Below are 26,447 nucleotides of genomic sequence, written 5' to 3' on the forward strand. Positions count from 1 at the left end.
CTATGGTATTCTCGGAAGAAAAATGTCTTCGTTCTCTACATTAATTTGAAATGTTGATAAAAAAGGGCTTTTGGAGGCTCTTTGGATAATCAAGCGCTGAATTGAAAATATCAAAAAATCATCAAAGTTGAGTATGTGTTTTACAGTTCAATATCACCACAAAAATCCCAGTGAATTTCAATTAAATCCATGGAGCGGTTTTTTTGTTTGATTCGATTAGGAAATAAAAAAAAAAAATTCAAATTTTGCAAATTTTTTTTGAAAATAAAATGCCTTCATAAGCATTGTAAAAGTTCTATAGATGAAAAGTTGAGATATGCAATTTCTGGAAAGCGAGTAGATCGATTTCGAAATTCCCTTGGGTATATCAACTTTATTTCGAATTTAATTTGGTTTCTATCATCAAGATCGTGAAGTGAAATAACGGAATCGTATAAGAAATGATAATGACATGTTGAATCAATTTTTTTGGAGTCAATAAAAAAAAACTGAAAAAAAAAATTTTTTTTTTTAATTTTCAAAAAATTTATTTCATGAATTCTGTTATTGTTTTGTTCTGTTATTGATGAAATTGCAGAAAAAAAATAAAAATTCAATTTCTTCATTTGGTTGGAGGTTATGAACATTTGAATCGAAAATCGTGATCTTTTCATTTTTAGAAAGTTCGATCGGATGAAACAAAAAAAGCGCTGCATGAATTCAATTGAAATTCTCTGGGAATGTTGTGATGATATTGTACTGTCAACGCATACTCAACATTGATGGTTTTCTCGATATTTTCTATTCAGCGCTTGATTATCCAAAAAGCCTCCAAAAGCCCTTTTTTATCAACTTTTCAAATTGATGTAGAAAACGAAGAAAATTTTTTTCGAAAATACCATAGCTTCTTCTTGCAGAGAATTCATTCAAGATTTCAAAACATCCTCCAAATTTTCAGTGAAAACATTGATTTGTGAGATATTGATGGTTAAAGACAAAAAGGTCATCTTTAATTCAAAGTTCGATATTTCAGAGAGAAATGCTCCTATCGAAATTTTGAAAAAGGACATTTAAGCTGAATGAACAAGTTATCTCATCCATATAGTGGTTGAGTTGGAAAACAAATTCCAAGTCTGTATGCCAAAAATAAAAACTGAAAAAATTTCGCAGAAATTTTAGGTACTGTATTTCATTAGAATTGAGCGGTACACGTTGCTTGCAAAATTTTTTCATCATGAGATCTCTGAATAATGAACTTCAAGCTTCAAAAAGCTTTTTTTCATATTGAGATACGACCATTGTTATCGAAAATACAGCCAACCGCTAAAAATTTCGAATATTTTTCTGATCCTTTAATTTATTCCACTGGTATATTAAAAACGAGTGGAGAGTTATGTTTCTTTCTATTCAACGAATTTGACGTATAGCCGGGGAAGTCAGTAGATTCTCCACATACCACTCAAGCAGCAAAGAATAATTGTAGTGTACTATGCTGTCTAGTACAAATAAATAGACTAGATGCAGTTTTTGTATTCAGTGACTCAATAAACCACAGTGGCGACAAACATGTTCTCGTTCTTGATTGGCTGAGCCTAAATATGGCGGCTATTTGTTTACATTCTTCATTTACCTAATTTTTGGGATTTATTTAAAATGTTAGGCTCATTTTATTCAGTCACTGAAGTATTCTTCAGTTAAATAAATATAAGACATAAGTTTGGATTGACATAATAGCACCAACGCGGCAGCTCGAGAAGTTAATCACTGTATTGTAAATATCAACACATGATTATCGACTAATCAAATTATGTGACACCATCATAGTGTACCAAGCCGTCGACACTCATTCTTGTTACTACAAGATTTCGGAGGGGTTTAGTGCCTAATAATCCGCAGAAGTGCTCGAGAGTATTTCGAAAAAAAAATTTAACACCGGCATTCAAATGAATGAAAAAGTAGGGATGCGTTATAATTCTGAGCAACTCTCAGTACGAATATCTTCCTACCATAATCAAAATAAATATGAATAAAATTAAATTTCATATTTCAGTTATCACTCCATGTTGTAGAAACCATTTTACACATCTTCAAAAGATTTATTGATCCATTTCATATTTCATAACATATTATCAATTGATATTTTTGTCACGTAAATATAAACGTGATTTTCAAATATAAATTTCATTTCAGCGACAATATGATGCAGTGGATTATAAAATCTCAAGTACTTTGAAACAAGTCCTCCTCATTTGTGATGTCCAGAAACTCTATAAATATACTACATTAGCCAAGTATTATATTTATGAAATACATACTAGGTGAGTAGGAATAAAACTTGATATATTCATGGAATATTTGATGAAATAAATAACAATAGTTTTACTCTGGAATTTTACCTGAAATATTTCTAATAAAGTTAAAATTTCGAAACACGAACAATAAAATATAAGTGAAAGATCAACATTCATGTCAAAACATTAGTTACACGGTACTTTGAATAAATATCTACTTTGGAGCCGAGTAGGTACTAAATGCTTTCTATTTTCACTTATTCACTTTGCTTGTCTTTTTTTCAATTAGTAGTGCCTGAAGATGATCAGTACATGTAGCCATTTTTATGAAACATTTGGAGTCGACATAGACAAATTTTTCTTCTCTTACTTGTTATAAAATACAAAACCAAGGCTCCGAAGAAATACCCGATATATCCCGTGATGAATAATTCCACGCACTTCATAAAATGAAAAATAACAGGGCTCCTAGCCAGAATGAGGTAGAAACGGAGACTATGAAGCAGAGAGGACCAATTTTGATAAAGAAGATCCTAGAACTTTTCAATCTATGACTACATAATCAGAAAATCCCAACCTCATAGAACGACTCACTTACGATATTGTTCTATAAAAAAGGAGAAGAAACAAGTCTAGAAAACTACAGGCCAATCAGCTTGCTTAATCATCTCCACAAGTTCTACACCAGAATTCTTACGAATAGACTAGAATCGAAATTTGAGCTCGACCAACCAAGAGAGCAGGCTGGATTTCGAGCTTGTTACGGCACCAACGACCACATACAATCCTTGAAAATCTTGATCGAAAAGACTTTTGAATATAATAGACCTTCAGTCCTGACATTTGTTGATTTCCACAAAGCGTTTTAAACGGTAGAATTAACGGCTATTATAAAAGCATTAAATGAATGCCGAATCGACCATCGATACACAAATGTCATCAAAAATATATATACAACAACGCCACAACAACGATTAACAGTCACTCTTATGTAATTAATTTATTTTTTTCTCTACAAACATAAATTCAACTTAAAATAAACGTTCTTTTTAGGGGTATATATTGGTCAATGAAAGAACGGCTCTCTAATGATTATTATGTTATAAAATGATGTTATTGATAACATCATTTATCATATTCTTACTGTCTCTGATTAATTCACGTGTGCCAAGATTGTCGTGCGTGTTTCGACTACCTTTTACCTTCCTTTTCCACGCACTAAAGTACTTCTCTTCTCGCCTCTGTCATTGATCGAGCTGTCATCGATCGAGTTGTTATTGATCGAGTTGTTTTCGATTGGTTTGTTGTCGATCGAGATGTTATCGATTGTGCAGGAACCGATGGTGATGTCACGTGACTTCGAGTCATCGATCGGGTTGTTATCGATTGGGTGACAACTGGGAGCCTGGTACGGGTGGTATGAAGCTGAACTGTCGATCGGGTTGTTGTCGGGGCTGAGTTATCGATCGATGTGTTGCCATGAGACGGGAAATCAAAGGTTTCCAAGTGTTGGGTGATCTTTGACCATCATCCCGTTTGTTGAGGCAATTGGGTCGTTTTTCGATCTCGAGTGCTTCACGGATTATTCTGCATGTAAGGGTTCTCTCTGCAGAGATGGTCTTACATCCCTCAAAATCAACGTTATGTCCTGTTTCAGAGTAGTGTTTGAATAGGGCAGATGTTGGATCTCCTTGGCGTATTGCGAGTTGGTGCTCATATACTCTGTTAGTAATACGTCTGTTGGTTTGTCCTATGTATTTTCTAGGACATGCGGAACATGGTATCTCGTATACTCCTTGAGACTCGTTATCGATCGTATCCTTTGGTGTTCGAAGAAATTTGAAAATTTTGTTATCGGCTGTGAAAACTGTTTTAAATCCTGTTTTCGTAGTATGCGACTGATTTTGTCAGTGACACCTTTGATGAAAGGTAGAAAAGCTTTATGAGGGAAATTTTCTGGATGATTTTTTGGTTGTTGTGTATGGGTCTGATGTCGGTTGATGGCTTTCTGAACTTGTTGACTGTTGTAGCCATTCTGTTGTAGGGCGGTTTGAAGGATGTTGATTTCTTTTTGAATGTGTAGGTTATCTGTCAGTTTTATGGATCTATGGATTAAGGAGTTCAATACGGAGTTGATTTGAGACGGATGATGGTGTGAATTTGCATTCAGGTCGCGGTTTGTGTTGGTTGGTTTTCTGTAAATCGTGTGTGTGAAGGAATCATTGGATTTCGCTACGAGGACATCAAGAAAAGGGAGTGAGTTGTTGGTTTCAACTTCCATGGTGAATTTGATATGGATATTCATATTATTCAGATGATAAAAGAAGTCTTGGAGAGTTTCGGGTCCATGTGGCCATATGACGAAGACATCGTCCACATATCGAAGCCAGCAAGTAGGTTTTAGGTGGAACGATTCGATGGCGTTGGATTCAAAATCTTCCATGTAAATATCAGCGATGGCTGGAGAAAGTGGAGATCCCATGGGTGCACCCTTCACCTGTTTGTAAAATGTACCTTGAAAGAGGAAGTACGTGTTCGACATGCAATGGTTTATAAGGGTCAATGTATCCAGGGGTATGTGATGTTTGTTCTCCAGTATTTCAAGGGACTCTTTGAGTGGAATATTGGTGAAGAGAGATACTACGTCAAAACTGACAAGAATGTCTGACTCATGGATTTGATACGTTCTTAAGGTTTCGATGAAGTGGAAAGAATTCTTTACATGCGATGATGATTCTTCAGCTAGTGGTTGAAGTGTAGAAGCTAAGTATTTAGCAAGATGATGATTTGAAGATCCAAAGGCAATGTGCCTTTGGACATATCTGAAGAATATAGCAGGATGTAATATACTCAATAATAAATGCCGTAAATGCTCACAGCACGTTGAATTCATACAACACATCACATCATCATGCCCTGTACTCGCACCCAGGGCATATACAGACCGCCACAATGCCATGGCTAAGGCATACCATCAGGCCATCGCCATAAAATACGGGTTGCTGAAAACATCCAAAAAAATACATGAATACTTACCTCGGGAATTCATGGAGAATGATAAGGTAAAACTCTACTGGGACCATGTTTTCGCCACGGACAGATCGATTGCCCACAACCGACCTGACATCGTCATCTTCGAAAAAGATCCAGAGAAGGTGACCATACTCGACATAACCATACCAGCGGATGATAATGCTGACAAAGCGCATACTGAAAAAATTGTCAAATATTATGACCTTGCTTTTGAGCTGAAGGAAATAAACCAACTCTAATAACTCTAAACATACTCTATGTTTCATCTGTCATGTGCGTGTATTCTGTGGCAAGTCTGGTTGACAACATTTTTGACAACCTCTCATTTTGTTGATTATTCTGTTTACCTTATTTACTTATTATAATTGATTTCTACTCCTTCACTAACGAAGTATCAGATCTTTTTTCGCTGAAGTTGTTGATGTTCTTGTTAGTTGCTTTCTTGAGAGCTATTGATTTGTGTTCAAATAAGATCTTTACAACTCTGTATTTCGGTATGTACTATTTTTACATGTTTTGTGATTGCCTTATTTTGACTGTTTTCTATTGAATCTGAAGAGAAGGATTGCTCAACACAAAAGCGACATCAAGAATTCAAGTAAGATTTGTGCCCTAGCAGACCATACCCGGGACAAAGATCATCCAATGAATTATGATTCCACCAAAATCCTAGAAATTGAAGTTAGTGGAAGAAAAAGATGTTTCTTAGAGATGTATCATATTAAACGCCAAACCTGTTCGATGAACTACAGAAGGGATGTAAATAATATCAGCTCCATCTATTCTTATTTGATTCATTATGACCAGTTCGGTAGGAGAGAATTGGATGGATCACGTGCAGAAGGAATTTCAACAAGTTCAGCAGTCGTAGGGATAACGTGAAAATGAATTCTGTGTTCTAGGCCATTTCTGTGAGAGGGGATTGGTTTCGGTTCATGGAATCTTTCAAAAAAATCGCATTTGTTCTGAGTTCGGTGAGAGTGAATTACTGCGACCAATGTGATTTAATGCTACTCTATGTTTCATCTGTCATGTGCGTGTATTCTGTGGCAAGTCTGGTTGACAACATTTTTGACAACCTCTCATTTTGTTGATTATTCTGTTTACCTTATTTTCTTATTATAATTGATTTCTACTCCTTCACTAACGAAGTATCAGATCTTTTTTCGCTGAAGTTGTTGATGTTCTTGTTAGTTGCTTTCTTGAGAGCTATTGATTTGTGTTCAAATAAGATCTTTACAACTCTGTATTTCGGTATGTACTATTTTTACATGTTTTGTGATTGCCTTATTTTGACTGTTTTCTATTGCTATTGTAGAGTCCTGAAGAAGGTCCCCATCGGGATCGAAACGTCGACTAAATGAAATAAAGAAGATTGACATTATAACACTTATCAATTTTCCCACACCCCTTATCTAACTTATAACTATATATATATATATATATATATATATATATATATATATATATATATATATATATATATATATATATATATATATATATACATATAGTGTCAGGTTTTTAATGAAGTTGTTTATTTCATATAAAAAATATATAATTATACGTTTCGGAGAGACTCTCCTTCTTCAGTAAAAATGATTCATCTGATAGTTTACAATATAAAATATTGATTAAAATTATATATATATATATATATATATATATATATATATATATATATATATATATATCAACAATTTTAATTCCCAATATACAACAATAGTTATAGAAGGTACAGAAGAGAATTTGCTGCTATCAAGGAGAGAAATCTGATGAAGGTGAGAGCTCTATCGGATGAACTTCTAAAGAGAGTAGAACCACAAGAAAGGTGGGTTAGGAATGTTAGTTCTGTTATTATACCAGATAGAATATTGAAATTCCTAGCACTGGGCCCCAAGCTCGGCATTGATATTCCTTTGAAGGAGGTTTCCATGTCGGGACTGTTGGCAGATGTAGAGACCTTAATGATAGACTGTCAGATGAGGGGAAGAACATCAAACGTTCCCAAGCTGCTAATATTATAACCAACTACATCAAACCTGAAAAAAGGACTAATAATGTTTTCCAGAGAGAATTTTACCACTGTAAGAGGTACCTAAGTCAACATCAAGAATTGCTTGTGTTACGGGCTGATAAAGGCAATGTTACGGTATTGATGGATAAGGATCAGTACATAGAGCTCTCCAACACAATTTTGCTCAATGAACAATATTTCCAACTTCTTCCTAACAGAGATCCAACCATTACAATACAAGGTAAATGTAATGCATTGATTAAGCGATGGGTCAGTGGGGGCCACATAACACAAGTACAAGGTAAATTACTGTACATTTATAATTCAGTTCCCGCTAGATTCTACGGTTTACCAAAAATCCACAAACCCATTCTTGCCTTGAGACCAATAATATCATCTGTCAACACCCCCACTTCCAAACTGTCAGTTTTTGTTTCAGACATCCTGTCTAAATATATTTCTTCCACCAGAAGTAGATATTTTATTGAAGATTCCTTTGCTTTTGCCCAATGTGTGAATGGTTTCCAGTTACCTGTTGATTATGTCCTGATCAGCCTGGACGTTGTATCTCTTTTCACCAACATTCCTGTAGAGTTGGCAGTCTCAGCTGTTGAGAACAAGTGGGATACTATCAGAAACCACACTAGTCTACCAAAAGAAGAATTCATATATGCCATTAAGTTCCTGTTTTCTTCTAACTATTTTCTTTTTAATGGTAGGTTCTTCAAACAGGTGCTCGGTTCCCCTATGGGTTCCAACTTCAGTCCGTCCATTGCTGAAGTAGTAATGGATTTCCTTCTGGACTGCATTCTTGTTAGCATTCCTTTTCACATTCCTTTCATCAAGAAATATGTTGATGATCTAATATGTGCTGTTTCTAAAGACCAGGTTGCTTTCATTCTAGACAAGTTTAACAGTGAACATGAAAGTATACAGTTTACTTTGGAGGAAGAAACAGCGAGTGGTGTCCCATTCCTGGATACAAGGGTGATTCGAACACCGGAAAATAGGCTGATTCTGGATTGGTACCGAAAGCCAACAAGTTCAGGGAGATACTTACACTATTTTTCCAATCATCCACATGGACAAAAGGTAAACATGATTTTAGGATTGAAGAATCGCATCGAAAAAGTTGCCAATCCAAGTCTAAGGCAGCAGAATCTGAGGTTATTGTTACAATTGATGCTAGAGAATGGATACCCAAAGAGGTTGTTGTCCAGATTGATATACAATACCACTCCTTCGAGACAGCCAACGAATGGAGAGAGGGGCGCATCCACCACTGTGGACACTGAGAACGTAGATAGAATTCTTTACTCTTCTATTCCCCTAATAAATGGTATGACTTATGCATTAATTAACCTCCTAAAGACCACACAAATTAAATTGATTCCGAAATCTTATTTTAAAATTGACAGACTATACAGTCGAGTGAAAGATAGGATGACTGTTGATAATATGAGTGGTGTGGTATATTGTATTCCATGTTCAATATGTAATGAGGTGTATATTGGTCAGACATCTCAGCTTTTGAAGAGAAGGATTGCTCAACACAAGAGCGACACCAAGAATCCAAATAAGATTTGTGCCCTAGCAGACCATACCCGGGACAAAGATCACCCAATGGATTATGATTCCACCAAAATTCTTGAATGTGCAGTTAGTGGAAAGAAAAGATGTTTCTTAGAGATGTACCATATTAAACGCCACACTTGTTCTATGAATTACAGAAGGGATGTAAACAATATTGGCTCCATCTATACTTATTTGATTCATTATGACCAGTTTGGTGGCAGTGAATTGGATGGATCAAATGGAATGAATATTTTCACAAGTTCTACAGTCGGGACATAGTATAAGGAAAGGATAGTAAGCCAACCGCCGTTTGACGGCAAGGAGCTGGTCACTTGGAGTCGCTTCTGTATTTGGAACCAATGTTTTACGGGTTGCATATATCGAACACTATTGACTACCCAAAGTGGAGAAGTAACTCGCGAATAGATGGCGCTGAATCATGAGCTATAGATGGCGCAGAAATAATACGAAAATTCATTCAGTGGCGTGGTTGAAAAGGGGTCGCATAACATTGCCAACAATTTTTATGTTATTATTAAGTTACCACTACATTTAAATATTCGAATATTCATTGAATATTTATTCGAATAATTGCGTTTTGCATTACGATAAAAGTTTGAATGATCACTTAACTCTCTATTCAGGAATAATTACAACAAATTGATAGATACAATTGAATTAAAATTATTCATATAATAGTAGAAAGTGGTTTCATCCGAAGAAATATGAATAGAATTGGGATATTATCAATGAAAAAAATATAAAAATTGGATATAAGATTCAAACATATGAATTTAGCAATAAAGAGTTCTAAAAATAATAATATAAGATTCCACATTCGAAATGTAATGCCGTCTTTTAAATCGTTGGTAAAGTTTTTTCATTTGAAACCTTGCTTTTCTGATCCCTATGCATTGTGATTTTTAGACATTTCTCTATTTCAGTGGTCAAAAATTTTTTTATTCTGAATTGAGAACCGACGAATCTTTCTATTCTTTTAAACCTGGGGTCTTGAAATGTACACACATCCTCCTCTAACTAAACTGAATCAGAAAAACAAAGTGTTTTGAATCATTCATAGAATTGAGGACGAAGTGTATTCTTGGAGGATTAAATGTTCTCAAAATCCGCTCTATCATTCTTTTTGTATCTGTATACCTGTAATGAATCTTATATAGGAACAAAATTGACACAAAAATATTCGAAAGGGTATCATAAATTACAAAGTTATATTGGACAATTTACCGGCTGGGATTTCCAAACTATCGGAAGAAATTCAATAAAGGGGATGAGTTTACATCCGTTTGTTCGTTCAACAGAATATTTTGGGTATTATACCTGTTTAGTTCTAGGGATTCTAAGAGTGTTAGTCTTAAGCTCTTGTTTTCTAAATGAAGGATTTCAAAGTTATTATTGAAGGTATGGTCCCATTCTTTTAAGTGATTCGCCTAGGTTGAAAACGAACTATCAGATGTATAACTCTTTTGGTGTTCCTTTATCCTTTTATTGAAAGATCTTCCTGTTTGTCCAATATAAACCATAGGGCAATCATTACAGGTTACTTTCCTTATACTATGCTATTATTATTAAATCACAGGCTTCGTGGCGAAGAACGAGCGCTCAGAAAAAATCGTTAGACTTTTTGATTGCCCTATGGTTTATATTGGACAAACAGGAAGATCTTTCAATAAAAGGATAAAGGAACACCAAAAGAGTTATACATCTGATAGTTCGTTTTCAACCTACGCGAATCACTTAAAAGAATGGGACCATACCTTCAATAATAACTTTGAAATCCTTCATTTAGAAAACAAGAGCTTAAGACTAACACTCTTAGAATCCCTAGAAATAAACAGGTATAATACCCAAAATATTCTGTTGAACGAATAAACGGATGTAAACTCATCCCCTTTATTGAAATTCTTCCGATAGTTTGGAAATCCCAGCCGGTAAATTGTCCAATATAACTTTGTAATTTATGATACCCTTTCGAATATTTTTGTGTCAATTTTGTTCCTATATAAGATTCCGAAAACCTTTGTACTCTTATCAGTTCAGAAATGTAGCCTGATTGAGCCATAGTGTGGCGAAACAATTGTTGCTAACAATTAAATAATATAGTGGAAATTAATTCGTTTTATTTTATTTATAATGAATTTCCGCCAAGTAAGGACCGAATCCATTAAATATGTATTTTAGTATATCCTGAAACATACTAACTATATTTATCTTAAAATGATAAGGAAATGCCAGGCGGCAAATTTTCAAAGTGCCTGTTATGGTTTATTACATCTCTTGTCGTTAGACACTTCTATCTTTTGAGCGTTTTCTTGTGTACCTCCAATTTCTTTTATTACAAGGTCAGAACGATTATTGAACGCATTACGACCCTAGGACCGGATCATAAAATACCATTTGGTACCTATTTTGCTCACTCTTAATTGAGCGGTAGTTTTTCTATAGAATTCAACATGTACTTGGGTAAATATCTTATTTTCTCCTTTCTTGTTATAAGAATAAAGTTAAAACCAGAAATCATGGTTCTGCACTTCTGCAGTTTTTGCCCATTCTTATATTATTTCTTGAGAAGGATGAGAAAGAAATTGTGAAATGAAATTGTTTCTCGTATATTTTCCATTCCTCTGAGGAATCAACAAACTGATTGGGTAATTGAAAAAAAAACTAATACTTGAAATATCCAGAAGCTATTTCAGATGCGCAATAAAAAAGAACCCTTTTTTTGTAAAACTTTAGAAATGTAATAATTTTCTCGAACAAAAGACAGTGGTGTAGAATAAGAATAGAGAAAGTATCAGATCGCTCCCCTATATTTACGCCACTGGATAATTTTGGCTGGCAATATTTACCTAATTTGTCTTCTCTTCTGTTTGTTTTATTTCGTGTGGATATTCAATTTATATATGAATAATCTTTTCAACTACCTTTGAAATATGATATGCAAATTGGTGAATATAAATATTCTATACGGTATAATTTCTCCCAATTTTTTTGCTTTACTTGAAAAACTATGAAAAAGAGCTTGAAGATAGCAGTTGTGGCTATTAAAATACAGTTTGAGGTTTGTTTGAAGTAGGCCTATCAAAGCAGTGCAAATTACCGATTGCATATTTTGTCTCTGATAATGGGGTGTCTCATGCATCGTTGTTGCTCATCGTTACGGAGGCTTTGAAAAAACTTCAAGAATCAAAACTTTCAACGATAGGCATAGTTTGTGATTTATCCAGTACTAATCAGAAACTGTTTAGAAATTTGGGAGTCGAAAAGGCGAAACCATATTTTTTCGTGGAAGAAAAAAAATATTATGCATTTTTCGATACTCCTCACCTGTTGAAATCTATCCGTAACAATTTTTTGCATAATAATTTTATGTTAAATGGACAGTACATATGCTTTTCTGATATAAAAAAAGTATGTGATATCGACAAAAAGAGTAGTACGGGAAAAGCTTTATTAAAATTGACGGATAAACATCTCAATCCTAACTGTTTCCAAAAAATGAACGTGAAGTTAGCAGCACAGTTATTGAGTCACAGTGTTTATGCTGCTATAATGACAGCCCTAAGAACTGGAGAACTAGTATCGGCAACAGCCGAAAATACTGCACGCTTTGTGGAAACCATCAACAACTTATTTGATGCTTTGAATAGCACACGGTTTCATTCAACAAAACCTTGTAATCGTGCACTTAGTGATAGAAATCCGGAAGTTATAACAGCCATTAATAATGGTTATGAATTAATTGAAAACTTGTATAAAGTTGGCAAAAATAACAAATTAACGAGGCCTGATAGTTTTGATGGTTTTCTATTAACTATAAATGCCGTGAAGCAATTTGCATATGATCAAAGAAATGAGGGATTCAACTATTTATTCACGGGAAGGCTTATTCAAGATCCTCTCGAGAATCAATTTTCTGTGTATCGTCAGAGAGGGGGATATAACAGAAATCCCACAGTAAGTTCATTCAGAACAGCATTCAAAATTAGCATTGTATCAGATTTTTTAAGGCCATCTGCAAGTGCCAATGCAGGTAGTAAGGCAGATGACGATGAAAATATTTTAGTGGCAGATAACAACGAACCTTTTCACTTATTGAATCTCGATGAAAACTCGTCTTCATCAGAATCGGACGATTCGGATTCTTCAAGTAGTCCAAGTAGTAGGTACTCCTGCCACCGAATTTCGAGATGAAGGGACATTGGAAAAATGTTCTGTAGTATATTTTGCAGGTTATTTGGTCAAAAAATGTTGGGAGCGTTTCGGGTTTGAAGATTGTAAAATCACTTTGGAGGCTCCTAAAAATCTTGAAAATGAAGATGAGCTCTCTCTTTCCTTATACTATGGTCGGGATAACGTAATAATGAAATCTGTGTTCCGGACTATTTCTGTGAGAGGGGATTGGATTCGGTTCATGGAGTCTTTCAATAATCGCATTTGTTCTGAGTTCGGTGAGAGTGAATTACTGCGACCAAGTGTGATTTAATGCTATTCTATGTTTCATTTGTCATGTGCGTGTATTCTGTGGCAAGTCTGGTTGACAACATTTTTGACAACCTCTCATTTTGTTGATTATTCTGTTTACCTTATTTACATATGATAATTGATTTCTACTCTTGTGCTAACGAAATATCAGATCTTTTTTCGCTAAATTTGTTGATGTTCTTGTTCATTGCTTTCTTGAGAGCTATTGATTTGTGTTCAAATAAGATCTTTACAACTCTGTATTTCGGTATGTACTATTTTTACATGTTTTGTGATTGCCATGTTTTTGACTGTTTTCTATTGCTATTGTAGAGTCCTGAAGAAGGTCCCCATCGGGATCGAAACGTCGACTAAATGAAATAAAGAAGAGTGAAATTATAACACAATTTTCCCAATAATACACAATACATTTCAACGTATGATACAAGAGAATTGATAGAAACCTCAGCAAAAACTCTGTCTCCCCGTATCGGTGTAGTGACTGGTTTGTGTAAACGTTTACAGAATAAGCTGACATAATTTATTTTGAAGGACTTCCTCTTCAACCAAAACAAAATTTTCTTCATCCTCTATTTTCGGTTGACGACTCTATAATTTCCAATTGGATCCTAAAACAGACAAAAAAAAAAAGCAGAAAGGAGTACGATACAACCCACACAGCGCCATCCGCAGGACTACCGCGACAGCAGTGTTTGTATATTACTCGCTAGTTCGCGACCAAATCGCGTATAGCCAGTGAGTCAGTGATACGTGGCAAGATGAACAGATATCGATCTAACATCTAATACAAAAAGCTTTAATTTGTTACTGAGATTCTCATACAACAATTGCATCCCCAGGGAACTCTTGTTACACAGATGCATCCTGCAACGGGAACTTCTAGAGCAATCTGGTAATACAATTAATCTTTCCGTAATCAAGTGCATCCCCAGTGCAACTCTTGGAACACGTCGCTGTCGCCATCACCATCGTGCAGACCTAGTGCGTTAGGTTCACCAAGTGTTTTTTTGGCTTCGACAATCAGGACTTGTGCCGGAAGTCCTTCACGTACGGTTTACTGCCACCTCAAAGAGACTCTCATGTACATTCCGCATACCTGTTTATTTCATAATAATTACGGTAAACTATTTTTTTTTTCTTTCATCGAATAGTGTTGACGCGTCCTTATCAAAACGGCAGTACGACGACAGAGTCCGCGACTCAGTGCAAAAATGGCAATCCAGATCACACAGGAGCAGCTGGATCAACTCTTTCTAAGAAATCGTCAGCGAAGTTTTGCGGCCTGCATTGCACGTTACAGCGGCGAAAAGGATTCAGAAAAAGTGCGAGAATTTGTACAAGTCGTCGATCTATACGAAACAGTGGAAGGTATCTCCGACAAAAAAGCATTAGACAGTTTACCCTGAGTGCTAACGGGCGAAGCCATCACCTGGTGGAGAGGTATAGAAACTCTGGTGAAAACTTGGAAAGAAGCCAAAGATGCCATCGAAACACAGTTTGCACCAAAAAGAGAGGCATACAAAATATTTGGAGATATTTTCGCCACACCTCAAAGAGAAGGAGAACCTCTGGATGCGTTCTTGAACAAGAAACGATCGCTTCTAGCTGAAATCACCGCCGTAGATGGAAAAGAAAAACTTCAACTAGACCTAGCGTACAGTCTTATTAATATTTCTATCAGGAGTCGTGTACCTAGAAACCAAGTGACGAATTTCCAAGATCTATTAACTGCAGGACGACGAGTAGAGGAAGATCTTGGAGAAAATCGCAGAGATTCTAAGCTGAACAAAGAAAACGACAAACGGAAGAAATGCACATTCTGCAAGTTTCCTGGTCATAATGAGGATGAGAGCAGGAAAAAGAAAAGGCAATTTACAGAAAGGATAGAAACGCCAACAAGGTCACCTGAAAACACAGGATCCATCAACTGTTACGGTTGCGGTCGCCTAGGTGTTAGAGCAGAAACTGCCCGACCTGTAACCCTATTTCAAGCGACCCATATGGTTTGTGTGCATTACACATGGCGCAGGTAGTGCAAGCTGCACAACCCACCCAAATAGGAAATAGAACCATGTTAGCTTTAAACATATTGGGAATACCTGGAACAGCGTGTATAGATACCAATGCACGAATCAGCGTTGCTGGAGCCTCGCTCTATCACAAACTTCAGCAGAAGAAGGTACCATTCTCAACAATCAATGCCCATTACAGATATGCTGATGGAAATTTGAGATCAGGCAAAATACTAACCTGCCGAATAGAAAAAAGATTAGAAGGGAAAAATATTCCAACATCTTTTATTGTTTTACCACATTCACATGACAATAGGACATTACTAGGAATGAATTTTCTCCAAGATGCAGGACTAGTACTAGACATAGCTGGCAGAACGTGGTTCTTCAGGCATCAGCCAAATAGAAAATTAAGTTGATTTTCTGAAGAAGATGGGAAGAAAATAAACCCACCACAAAGTTCAGCTCATTCAGTCGTAGCATCGGTTATGTTGAACCTCAAAGATTCTACAAACCCATGACAGAAGGAGAATTGACCGAGGAACATAGACCATCCCCTCTGTACTGTCCTTCTCCTTCACAACAGAGATGAATGTGGGGAGCCGCTGTGCATGATGTAGATGCATGGTGGGACGGAAGCATGGACATATCTACCCTTGATATCGTCGATGAAGAGATAGATAAGATGCTACAAGAGGATCTCATCGAATAAAGTAATTCGCCATGGGCCTCACCAGTAGTGATGGTGCCGAAACCAAGGGGAGGAATGAGAATATGTATTGATTATAGAAAAGTAAATGCTATTACAAGAACAGACACCTACCCTCTACCACGCATCGATGACCTACTTCAGGAAACTCGAGGTCATACCGCCATTACGACATTGGATCTACGAGCAGGATATTGGCAGATTCCAGTACACCCCGACGATAGAGATAATCCTTTATTACTCCTTTTGGAACATATAGATTCAAACGAATGCCATTCGGACTAAAGAATGCATCAGCCTCTTTTCAACGAATGATAGCTCAAATCTTCTAGTCTTAGAATATTTGGACGACTGGGTGCTATTATCAGTCAGTACAGAGCAGCACATAACCGACATGAAGGAATTATTTCAAACATTAGCGAAGTACAATTTACGACTCAATCGTGACAAGTGCCAGCTTGGATGCAGAGAGGTCAAGCTATTAGTACACAGGACAGGACAGGACATAAGGCCATCAGAGAAAGACATCGTCCTACTAATTTAAAGCAACTGCAATCATTTTTGCAGGCATGCTCGTGGTTTCGAAAATTCATAGCTGAATTCTCACAAATAGCCCGTCCTCTTACAAATCTTACCAAAAAGAACGTTTCTTGGCACTGGAGTAAAGAGTGTCAGAATGCATTCGAGACGTTACGAGAAAGACTTGTTACAATGCCCGTTCTACGACAGGTGAACACAGTAAGATGCCAAGCGACGAACTCAACCCCTGCGTTTCTCACATTTGGAAGAGAACTACGAAGCCCAGGTGAAGTTCATCGAGACCTAAGAAGCATCATACTGAACGAAAACTTTGTCCCAGAAGTTACCCCGAAGCTACTACAACTAGAAGAAGCCCTGAAAACAGCCCATTAAGTACAAGAATTAGAACAAGATAGACGCAACAAATACGCAAATGGAAAGAGAAGACCAGTTCCCAATCTTGTTCCTGGAACACTAATATGGGTAAATACGAAATTATTAGGCAAGCAAGCAGATGGCTTTTCATCCAAACTAGCCCCACGACGAGATGGTCCATATGTCATCAAGGAGCGAAGAGGTCCCACATCATATGCTATCACGAGTCAAGAAAACCAAGATGAAGTCATCGGTGTATACCACGCCTCCGACTTAACCCCATGCAAAGGTTTGGAGAAGAAAGAAGTTTCCACACACCCTATCCGAAGAAGAGGCAGACCCAAGAAGACGATGAAAGAAGATACTGGCTTACTCGCCGAGACGTCTTCGCAGTCAGAGGGGGAGCCTGTAACACCAATCTCAACCGTACGACGCAGCGAACGTCTACAAACACGTACAGCAACCCACGATACAACCCACACAGCGCCATCCGCAGGACTACCGCGACAGCAGTGTTTGTATATTACTCGCTAGTTCGCGACCAAATCGCGTATAGCCAGTGAGTCAGTGATACGTGGCAAGATGAACAGATATCGATCTAACATCTAATACAAAAAGCTTTAATTTGTTACTGAGATTCTCATACAACAATTGCATCCCCAGGGAACTTTTTTTACACAGAGGCATCCTGCAACGGGAACTTCTAGAGCAATCTGGTAATACAATTAATCTTTCCGTTATCAAGTGCATCCCCAGTGGAACTCTAGGAACACGTCGCCGTCGCCATCACCATCGTGCAGACCTAGTGCGTTAGGTTCACCAAGTGTTTTTTTGGCTTCGACAATCAGGACTTGTGCCGGAAGTCCTTCACGTACGGTTTACTGCCACCTCAAAGAGACTCTCATGTACATTCCGCATACCTGTTTATTTCATTAAATTTTGTTAAACCGCTCTTACCCTTATTTTAATGTAAGACTTTGGTGAATACATGTATTTCAAACCTCGTGTTAGTTATTAATGCAAAATCCCCTTACAGATTCTAATTTGAAATTCGAAAGTTTTGAACAAATTTTTTCACAATATTTGAAACACACTGTGATGATATTTCACAAGTTCAAGATATGCACGATATTCCTACATCACTCTAGTTTGAGAAAGTGAATCGAGTATACGCATACGATATTCACAGTAAAAATAATTCAGGTGCGTCAAGTTGGTGATCCACTCCTCGAATTTTGATATCAAATTGTTTTGGGTATTTTGTGCCCATTTTGTGCCAATTTTTGCCGTATGAAAAAAATTTTGTGCCCATTCAGTTTTCGAGATATTTCGATTTTTTCCCGTGAGTCACCAACTTGACGCTGTGACTCACACATGGAAATTTTAAATTTTTTTTATTTGGCTATTTTGTGCCCATTTTGTGCCAATTTTTGCCGTATGAAAAAAATTTTGTGCCCATTCAGTTTTCGAGATATTTCGAATTTTTACCGTGAGTCACCAACTTGACGCTGTGACTCATACATGGAAATTTTCATTTTTTTTTATTTGGGTATTTTGTGCCCATTTTGTGCCAATTTTTGCCGTATGAAAAAAATTTTGTGCCCATTCAGTTTTCGAGATATTTCGAGATTTCCCTGTGAGTCACCAACTTGACGCTGTGACTCATACATGGAAATTTTCAATTTTTTTTATTTGGGTATTTTGTGCCCATTTTGTGCCAATTTTTGCTGTATGAAAAAAATTTTGTGCCCATTCAGTTTTCGAGATATTTCGAGTTTTTCCCGTGAGTCACCAACTTGACGCTGTGACTCATACATGGAAATTTTCATTTTTTTTTATTTGGGTATTTTGTGCCCATTTTGTGCCAATTTTTGCCGTATGAAAAAAATTTTGTGCCCATTCAGTTTTCGAGATATTTCGAGATTTCCCTGTGAGTCACCAACTTGACGCTGTGACTCATACATGGAAATTTTCAATTTTTTTTATTTGGGTATTTTGTGCCCATTTTGTGCCAATTTTTGCTGTATGAAAAAAATTTTGTGCCCATTCAGTTTTCGAGATATTTCGAGTTTTTCCCGTGAGTCACCAACTTGATGCTGTGACGCATAGTAGATGTTACATATTACTTTACCATAGTAATATTCTAAAGTAGTAAGGGCAAAACATTTCTATTTTTCATGTTTTATTTTATGAAAAGATGACAGTTTTCTTCACTGTATTTTAAAGATTTTCAAATGAAGTTAGTGTTAGTAAATAAAGTAATCTCGTTTTGAATTATAATTAAAATGATCTATCACAAAGTAACGGACTACTCTATCCAATACCTAATGAAGGATCTAATAAAGAGGGCAAAAATAGTGTTCCATATACCTACATTTCCCAACTTCAACTATCACTTGGAATGAGATTTTTTTTCTCTCCAAGCTTTTATTCCTCACATTATTTCTAAGTAGATCTTGAAACTTTGTACGTGAAGCAGCTTACTCTGAAATATATGTCCATACATTTCTAATTATCAGTGAATTGACGAAAAAAATTAATTATAACGAAATTATAAGACCAGACTAAACAATAGATCTAAGAGAAAAAGAATATATAGGAATGAAAATATATCATTAATCTAAGTACCTATTTCCGATGAATTAGGTATCGTTATAACAAGAATTATTCATTATTGAGAATCGGGTTATAATGACTCATCTCGTCCGCCATCTTGGAGCCACCATTTTGTTTATATAAATTTAATTATCTATAATATTATTGATATACTAAATTTTTTTAAAACTCTGGAATAGAAATCAAAATAAAATTTCTTTCAGGTAGCACTCATGAAATTCACTTTTTTCTGAAAGAAATTTTAGATAACATGCAAATCTGTACCATACAATTACTAAATGTGATTCATTTAGCTATTTCAATACTATTCTTATCCGAATATCTCAAAATTTTCCTTGAAAAAAATTAAAACACTTTATTCCCATAGCCATTTAGCTATTTCAATAATCAACTCATGCGAAAAACTCAATATTTCTCCAAAAAAAATTAAAAACGCGTTATTCCCATAGTAAATTCGCATTTATATTATATTATATTTTTATATTGTCTGTTTTATTGAACATTCCTATCGTGGTATCCTTCAACATGAAATTAGAATATTATTATTATTTTATCAAACTTATATGTACCTCATCAATGGATATGTCAACATCTCAAATTAATCCCAATATATTTATATATCAGCTCAACTACTATGCTGAATTAATCTTTCTAAGTGATGAGGTATTTCTGAAGATAAAAAGGTATTGAAACGACGACTCATTGAAATTTGAGTTTCCCCACCTCAACCCAATGCCTGCCTGCCAATGCAACAACTCATAATTATAACTAGGCTTCCGATAAATATGCATTGAAAAAATTCATACCCTACAGGGTGTTTCAAGTTCGACGGCCTATTAGACGTTTCTGGAGAACGGGGCCGATTTGAAATCTGAAAATTCGGAGTATGACATTGTTTATGATGCTCTATCCAGCCAAAATATTTTCGAAGTTCCTGCACTTCCGGTTATACAGAAATTAAGAAAAAATTTTTTCAAAAAGAACTTTTTTTTTCATTTTATGTTCCAGATATTATCAAAATTTCCATTTTCAGATACTCTTTGCTAAAATTATTGCGTTAGTCCTCATAGCTTTTTCAAATATCAAGAAAAAAATGAAAAAATAGAGAATTTCCTCAGTCACAATTACGTGAATTATTTTTACTGTGAATATCCTATGCGTATACTCAATTAACTTCCTCAAACTAGAATGATGTTGGAATATCATGCATATCTTGAATTTGAGAAATATCATCACAGGGTGTTTCAAATATTGTGCTAAAAATTGTGAACAAAATTTGATCATAACTTTCGATTTCCAAATTTGAACCCTATTTTTTTGTGATTTCGTTGAATTCTACGGTGAAAAATAAGGGTAGTGTCCGAACATGATTATGCTCTCAAATTCAATAATTCAAGAGTTATTCGAGATTTAATGAATTTATGTTATACGTTGGCCAATAAAACATTATGTGCTTCGCATCTTTCTTCTACAACCGTTGTTTGTTGTTTCATTTAATGATTAAAAGTTTTATCTTTATCTTTTCCTTACAGCTTTTGTATAGTGGCATTGTATAATATCTGAACATAGTTTTTTCGCAATAAAGATTCGTCTAGAGTATTTAGCTTAATATGTTAAAAAAAAGTTGTAAATTCTTCAATGTCGCAAACAGAAAGTCCGCTGAAATTAGAGATTCACTCAATCCTTCAGTGAACGACTGAGACGACAAACGGATTCTAAAGCCCCCATTTAAAAAAATATACAAATATATAAATATACAAAACCATCGAGTAAGTATACAGAGTGATTTAAAATTCAGTATCAAGATATCGGAGGCGTATTTTTCAGGTCAAAATAATGCTTTTTTTCAATAACCTGTGCTCGCAAACGCTTCGTTACCGAACTACAGGGCATAAAAGATTTTTTTTGTCTTTTCTTCACAGCTCTTTCAGTTTTAGAGCTCTTAAGATAGTAAGAATTGATTGTAAGGGGAATATGTTTTCGCCTCATACACTTTTTGCAGTACGGCGCTGGTGAATTGTAACATATGAAATGAATGTATATTATATTCATAAATTTTTTGGTTTCTGTTACTTTTACGCATCTGCGATCGTCATAGAGAAAAAAGTGAAAAAATTTTTTGTAATCGGCTGCATTTCATTAAAATTTTTACTACTGATAAGAACCTATTATTACATTGAAAACAAAAAACTTTTGGTTTAAGAGCAAATTACAAGTTTCCTTAGACATTAACTAAAAATAAGAACTTAAACGTTTTTGGTTCGGTAACTGAGCGTTTGCGGACATATGTTCATGTAAAAAAGTCTTATTTTGACCTAAAAAATACGCATCTGAAATCTTGATACTGGATTCTGAATCACCCCCACAATTATTATCTCTAGCAAGTATCTAGCAGGGCCGGCGTTAGTGGTGAAACCGACTGTTTCGGGCGCCTCTATTCGAGGGGCAGCAATTTAGCCCAGAGTGTATTTCTATAAAAATATAGTCTTGATTCTGAAAAACAACTTGAGGTTGGTCCGCTCCGCTGCGTTCATCAACATTCCCTGCAATAAAAATTTCCAGACCGTCTTTACTAAGCCGCCTGTTAAATAAATAACACATGGCAACCCAACCAATATACGCATTGACTATTACCCTAATTGAAAGAGGGATGAAATGTATTTCACAAAGACGAAAGAAAACACTATCTTCGCTTTCGAATTATGTGGAAGTTGTTTATTCATTCAACATATTGGAAATTCCTACGATTCTGCATTCGAAACTAATTACTATTAAATGCCAAATGTTTTCGGCGGAACATATGTTTTCCCATTTAGTTTTCGAAGTTCTGCGTGTGATCGTACGCAGTTGATATTTTTTGTGTCTTGTGAATATGAAAATCAGATATATTACTTACAAGGGCGTAGATCTATTTTTTCCTGTGGGGTTTATCGTCGACATTGTTTACTTATATCTATAATGTGGGAAAAAGAGGTTTGATAACGTAGTTTGAACCAAATTATTCGAAATAATTTTGTTTTTTATTAATAATTGAATTGTTTCTATCTTATACTTATACTGGATGTTCCTGAATTGAAGTTACGAAGGAAAATGAGGAATTCCGATTTTTTACTGACGGCTTGTTTCCAAAGGAGAGTGAAATGATCATTATTGGTCCATTTTATGGAGAAATTTTAGTTCTTCGTCTTTACGGTTTGATTGATACTTTTTCAGCGGGGGCGCTAAAAAATTCTTCGCTTCAGGCGCCAAAATTGCTAGCGCCAGCCCTGGTACCTAGTGATTCAAAAACAATCTATTTTCATCATGAAATTTTGCTATAGTTTTTGAACGATCTAGGGTCAATTTGGCGCTCTTGAAATATGCCCCGAGGAAAGCTCAACTTCCTTCCCACCCGGTCACTACGGCCCTGGGTGTGTTTGTTATGTGCATAGATAAATTAGTTTGTCTATGGTTCTGTGTGTTCGATTCTTAGACGGTGTATTCAGGTATGCTGTTTTGACACATCGTTTGAATTCTCTTAATTTACTTTCAGTTTCGTTCAATCTGTTTTGCGATTGTTCGACTGTTTTGTTTTTGAAGTCGACCAAGTTAACATCGATTATGTGTTCCCTTGTAATTCTCACCAGATGTTAGTAAAATTAGCAATCGGGATAAATATTTTCTCCAAACACTCCATTCCTTAGAGGTTGAGTAGACAAAAGCTCATAAAAGTTGGTTGGGATTTGTCAAATATATTCTCGACGTACGGTTTTATTTGGCTTGTTTCTATTTGTTTGAAAACAAATTTTATTTTGAAAATATGCAGATGAAACAGAAAATTAGTAAATATGCACTGCAAGGCAAAAATATCTCATTCGAGACACAAAAATGTATATTTATACGCATTAGCATATGTAGTTAAGCAAATGCAGATTTATCCGAAGCATAATTTTATAATACAATGCTCGTCGCTGAATTGTGCTACATTTATCCATCTCACTGAAATTACTACAAATATTTCGAAAACTGTAGGGGCTCAAAATCCATACGATACGCCACAAAACGAGCACAATTTATCTAAAGATGAAAATTTCCGTCCGACAAGTAAGTGACTCACAGGGAAAACTCGAAATATCTCGAAAACTGAATGGGCACAAAATTTTTTTCATACGGCAAAAATTGGCAAAAAATGGGCACAAAATACCCAAATAAAAAAAATTGAAAATTTCCATGTATGAGTCACAGAGTCAAGTTGGTGACTCACGGGGAAAACTCGAAATATCTCGAAAACTGAATGGGCACAAAATTTTTTTTTTACGGCAAAAATTGGCACAAAATGGGCACAAAATACCCAAATAAAAAGAAATGAAAATTTTCATGTATGAGTCACAGAGTCAAGTTGGTGACTCACGGGGAAAACTCGAAATATCTCGAAAACTGAATGGGCACAAAATTTTTTTTTTACGGCAAAAATTGGCACAAAATGGGCACAAAATACCCAAATAAAAAGAAATGAAAATTTTCATGTATGAGTCACAGCGTCAAGTTGGTGACTCACGGTAAAAACTCGAAATATCTCGAAAACTGAATGGGCACAAAATTTTTTTTTTACGGCAAAAATTGGCACAAAATGGGCACAAAATACCCAAAACAATTTGATACCAAAATTCTAGGAGTGGATCACCAACTTGACGCACCTAAATAATTCACGTAATTGTGACTAAGGAAATTCTCTGTTTTTTACGGTTTTTTTTTAAATATTTTGAAAACTATGAAAACTAACTCAATGATTTTAGCAAAGAGTAATTGAGAATGGAAATATTGATAAAATCTAAGACATAAAATGAAAAAAAAAATTGTTTGAAAATGTTTTCTTTATTTCTTGTATAACCGGAAGTGCCGGAGATTCGAGAATATTTGAGCTGAATAGGGCGTCATGAACAATGTCATATTCCGAATTTTCAGATCTCAAATCGGCCCCGTTCTCCAGAAACGTCTAATAGGCCGTCGAACTTGAAACACCCTGTAAGTACAGAGTGAAGAGCAACATTTTCTCCCCTCCGTGAAGAAGTTTTAGCTTCTCTCACTCTAGCCATCTTCCATCTCGATTCTGCACAACTTTGTAACCGGGCGCTTGAATACTCCATTACTAGTTCTGACACTCACTACTCGAACTCGTCCATCAGGGCCTGGATAAAGTTCTTCCTAATTTCCACTGTCTTCTTGGAAAATTTTCTTAAACAATGATGACTATGTCATTGATATTCATCCAAATGGGTTTTGTTGGAGCTACTCTCGCTCGGGCCATAACAAGAGTTACATCTATTTCGTCTTTAGTCAAAACTCGTAGATAGAATGCTAGCGTCGCAAAAGACGTGCTGTTTTGTCTCATCAGCTTCAGGAATATTCACAGAATAACATCTTGGGATGGAAATGTTTTTTATTTGTCTCAAATCGTTTTGCCAAAGTTTCCACGTGTGATATAGGTCCTCGTTTATACTATCGTCCCATCCAATCCCAGATTGCCATATGTCTTGTATGAGAATACGTTCTTTTATTGTGAAATTCACAATGAGTCCTAAACGGTCGAATATTGACATTAACGTCTTCAAAATTTGTCGCTTGGTTGGTCTACTATCTCCAAATTTATCTTCGAATTTTGAAATTTTGAAACAAAATAGACGAACTGGCACAGGTTGGGGAGCAAGTGGCACCAAAGGTAATAACTTGCATTTCATAAACGTCCCATTGTCGATTCGTATCTCCTTCCCGCCATAAAAACCTCTGGGAGCTTTGGTCTTCCTTTCTTACCATAACTTGATGAATCATTTCTCTGACATCACTGCAGAATCCAATTGTCCTATGTCGAAATTTAATCAATGCCTCCACCAATGATTGTAGCAAGTCTGGGACATATATTAAATTATCATTCAGACTGGTTCCGTTCGATTTTGAGGCGGCTTAAAATACTAAACGGAGGTTTTTTGTCTTATTAGGGTTAATTACACCGAAATGCGGCAAATACGAGCATCAAAGACCTTCTTCATTGGATTCTGCAGGAGTCAACTTCCTTGCATATTCTTTCTCGACGTAGCTTGTTATTTTCTCGCTTCTCAAAGTCCCTATCCTTCTGTATTTGTTTCTTCACGCATCTCAGTCGCTGAATGGCAGTTGTTTTGCTCTCTGGGAGATGAATGTTGTCTTCCTTCCACAGCAGCTCTATTTCGAATCTGTTTCCTACACGTCTGATTGTATTTCTCATTATCTCCATAGCCTTCTTCTCTGCTTTATTCACGTTCTACTCCAAAAGCATCTGTGGTAAAAGATTGTTTCACCATTTCATAGAGTGATCTTGTCTGATACAGTTTCCTCCGTGAAGTATCCACCCCAGATTGGTTTTTGTCGCAATAGGAAGATTTTCGGTGCTTTGAATGACTCTTCTGGCTACAGTGAGGCGTACATTGTCTTGGCCCGATAAAATCATAGGGCGTTCTCCTATTTCGTGGAAGGAAATTCCTGACAAAAAAGAATACCTTTCCCAATCGGATTTTCGAATCTCTTGAATGAGGAGAGCAAAATTTTGTACTGTTCTCAAATTTTTTATACTTACTGAAAATCTAAGCTCCGTCGAATACTCCCGATATCTCAATATTTAAGCAACTTGAATCTTCATGGCGAGAAGCTAAATTGTTAGTCCATTGGATAAAAAGCGGTTGAGGTGTGCCATTCAATCCCAATCTGTTAGCTATTGACTTGTCCACGAGAGTCACAGAAGAAGCTTCGTCACATAAAGCTACGGTCTCCAAAACAGTGTTGTTTCCATACAACTTCACTTTCAC

General features: G+C 35.8%; 1 protein-coding gene across 8 annotated transcripts in view; it reads left to right on the forward strand.

Annotated features, from left to right (window-relative positions):
- LOC123673441 (inactive dipeptidyl peptidase 10) overlaps window positions 1-26,447 on the forward strand; it is a 536,532-nt gene that overhangs the window by 210,403 nt on the left and 299,682 nt on the right. For all 8 annotated transcript variants that reach the window (XM_045607927.1, XM_045607937.1, XM_045607946.1 and 5 more), the window contains one exon: window positions 2,170-2,297. In XM_045607927.1, coding sequence (XP_045463883.1) covers window positions 2,170-2,297 — 128 coding nt within the window. The remainder of the gene's footprint in view (window positions 1-2,169; window positions 2,298-26,447) is intronic.

The sequence above is a fragment of the Harmonia axyridis genome, chromosome 1, assembly GCF_914767665.1.
Source record: "Harmonia axyridis chromosome 1, icHarAxyr1.1, whole genome shotgun sequence".
Classification (NCBI taxonomy): domain Eukaryota; kingdom Metazoa; phylum Arthropoda; class Insecta; order Coleoptera; family Coccinellidae; genus Harmonia; species Harmonia axyridis.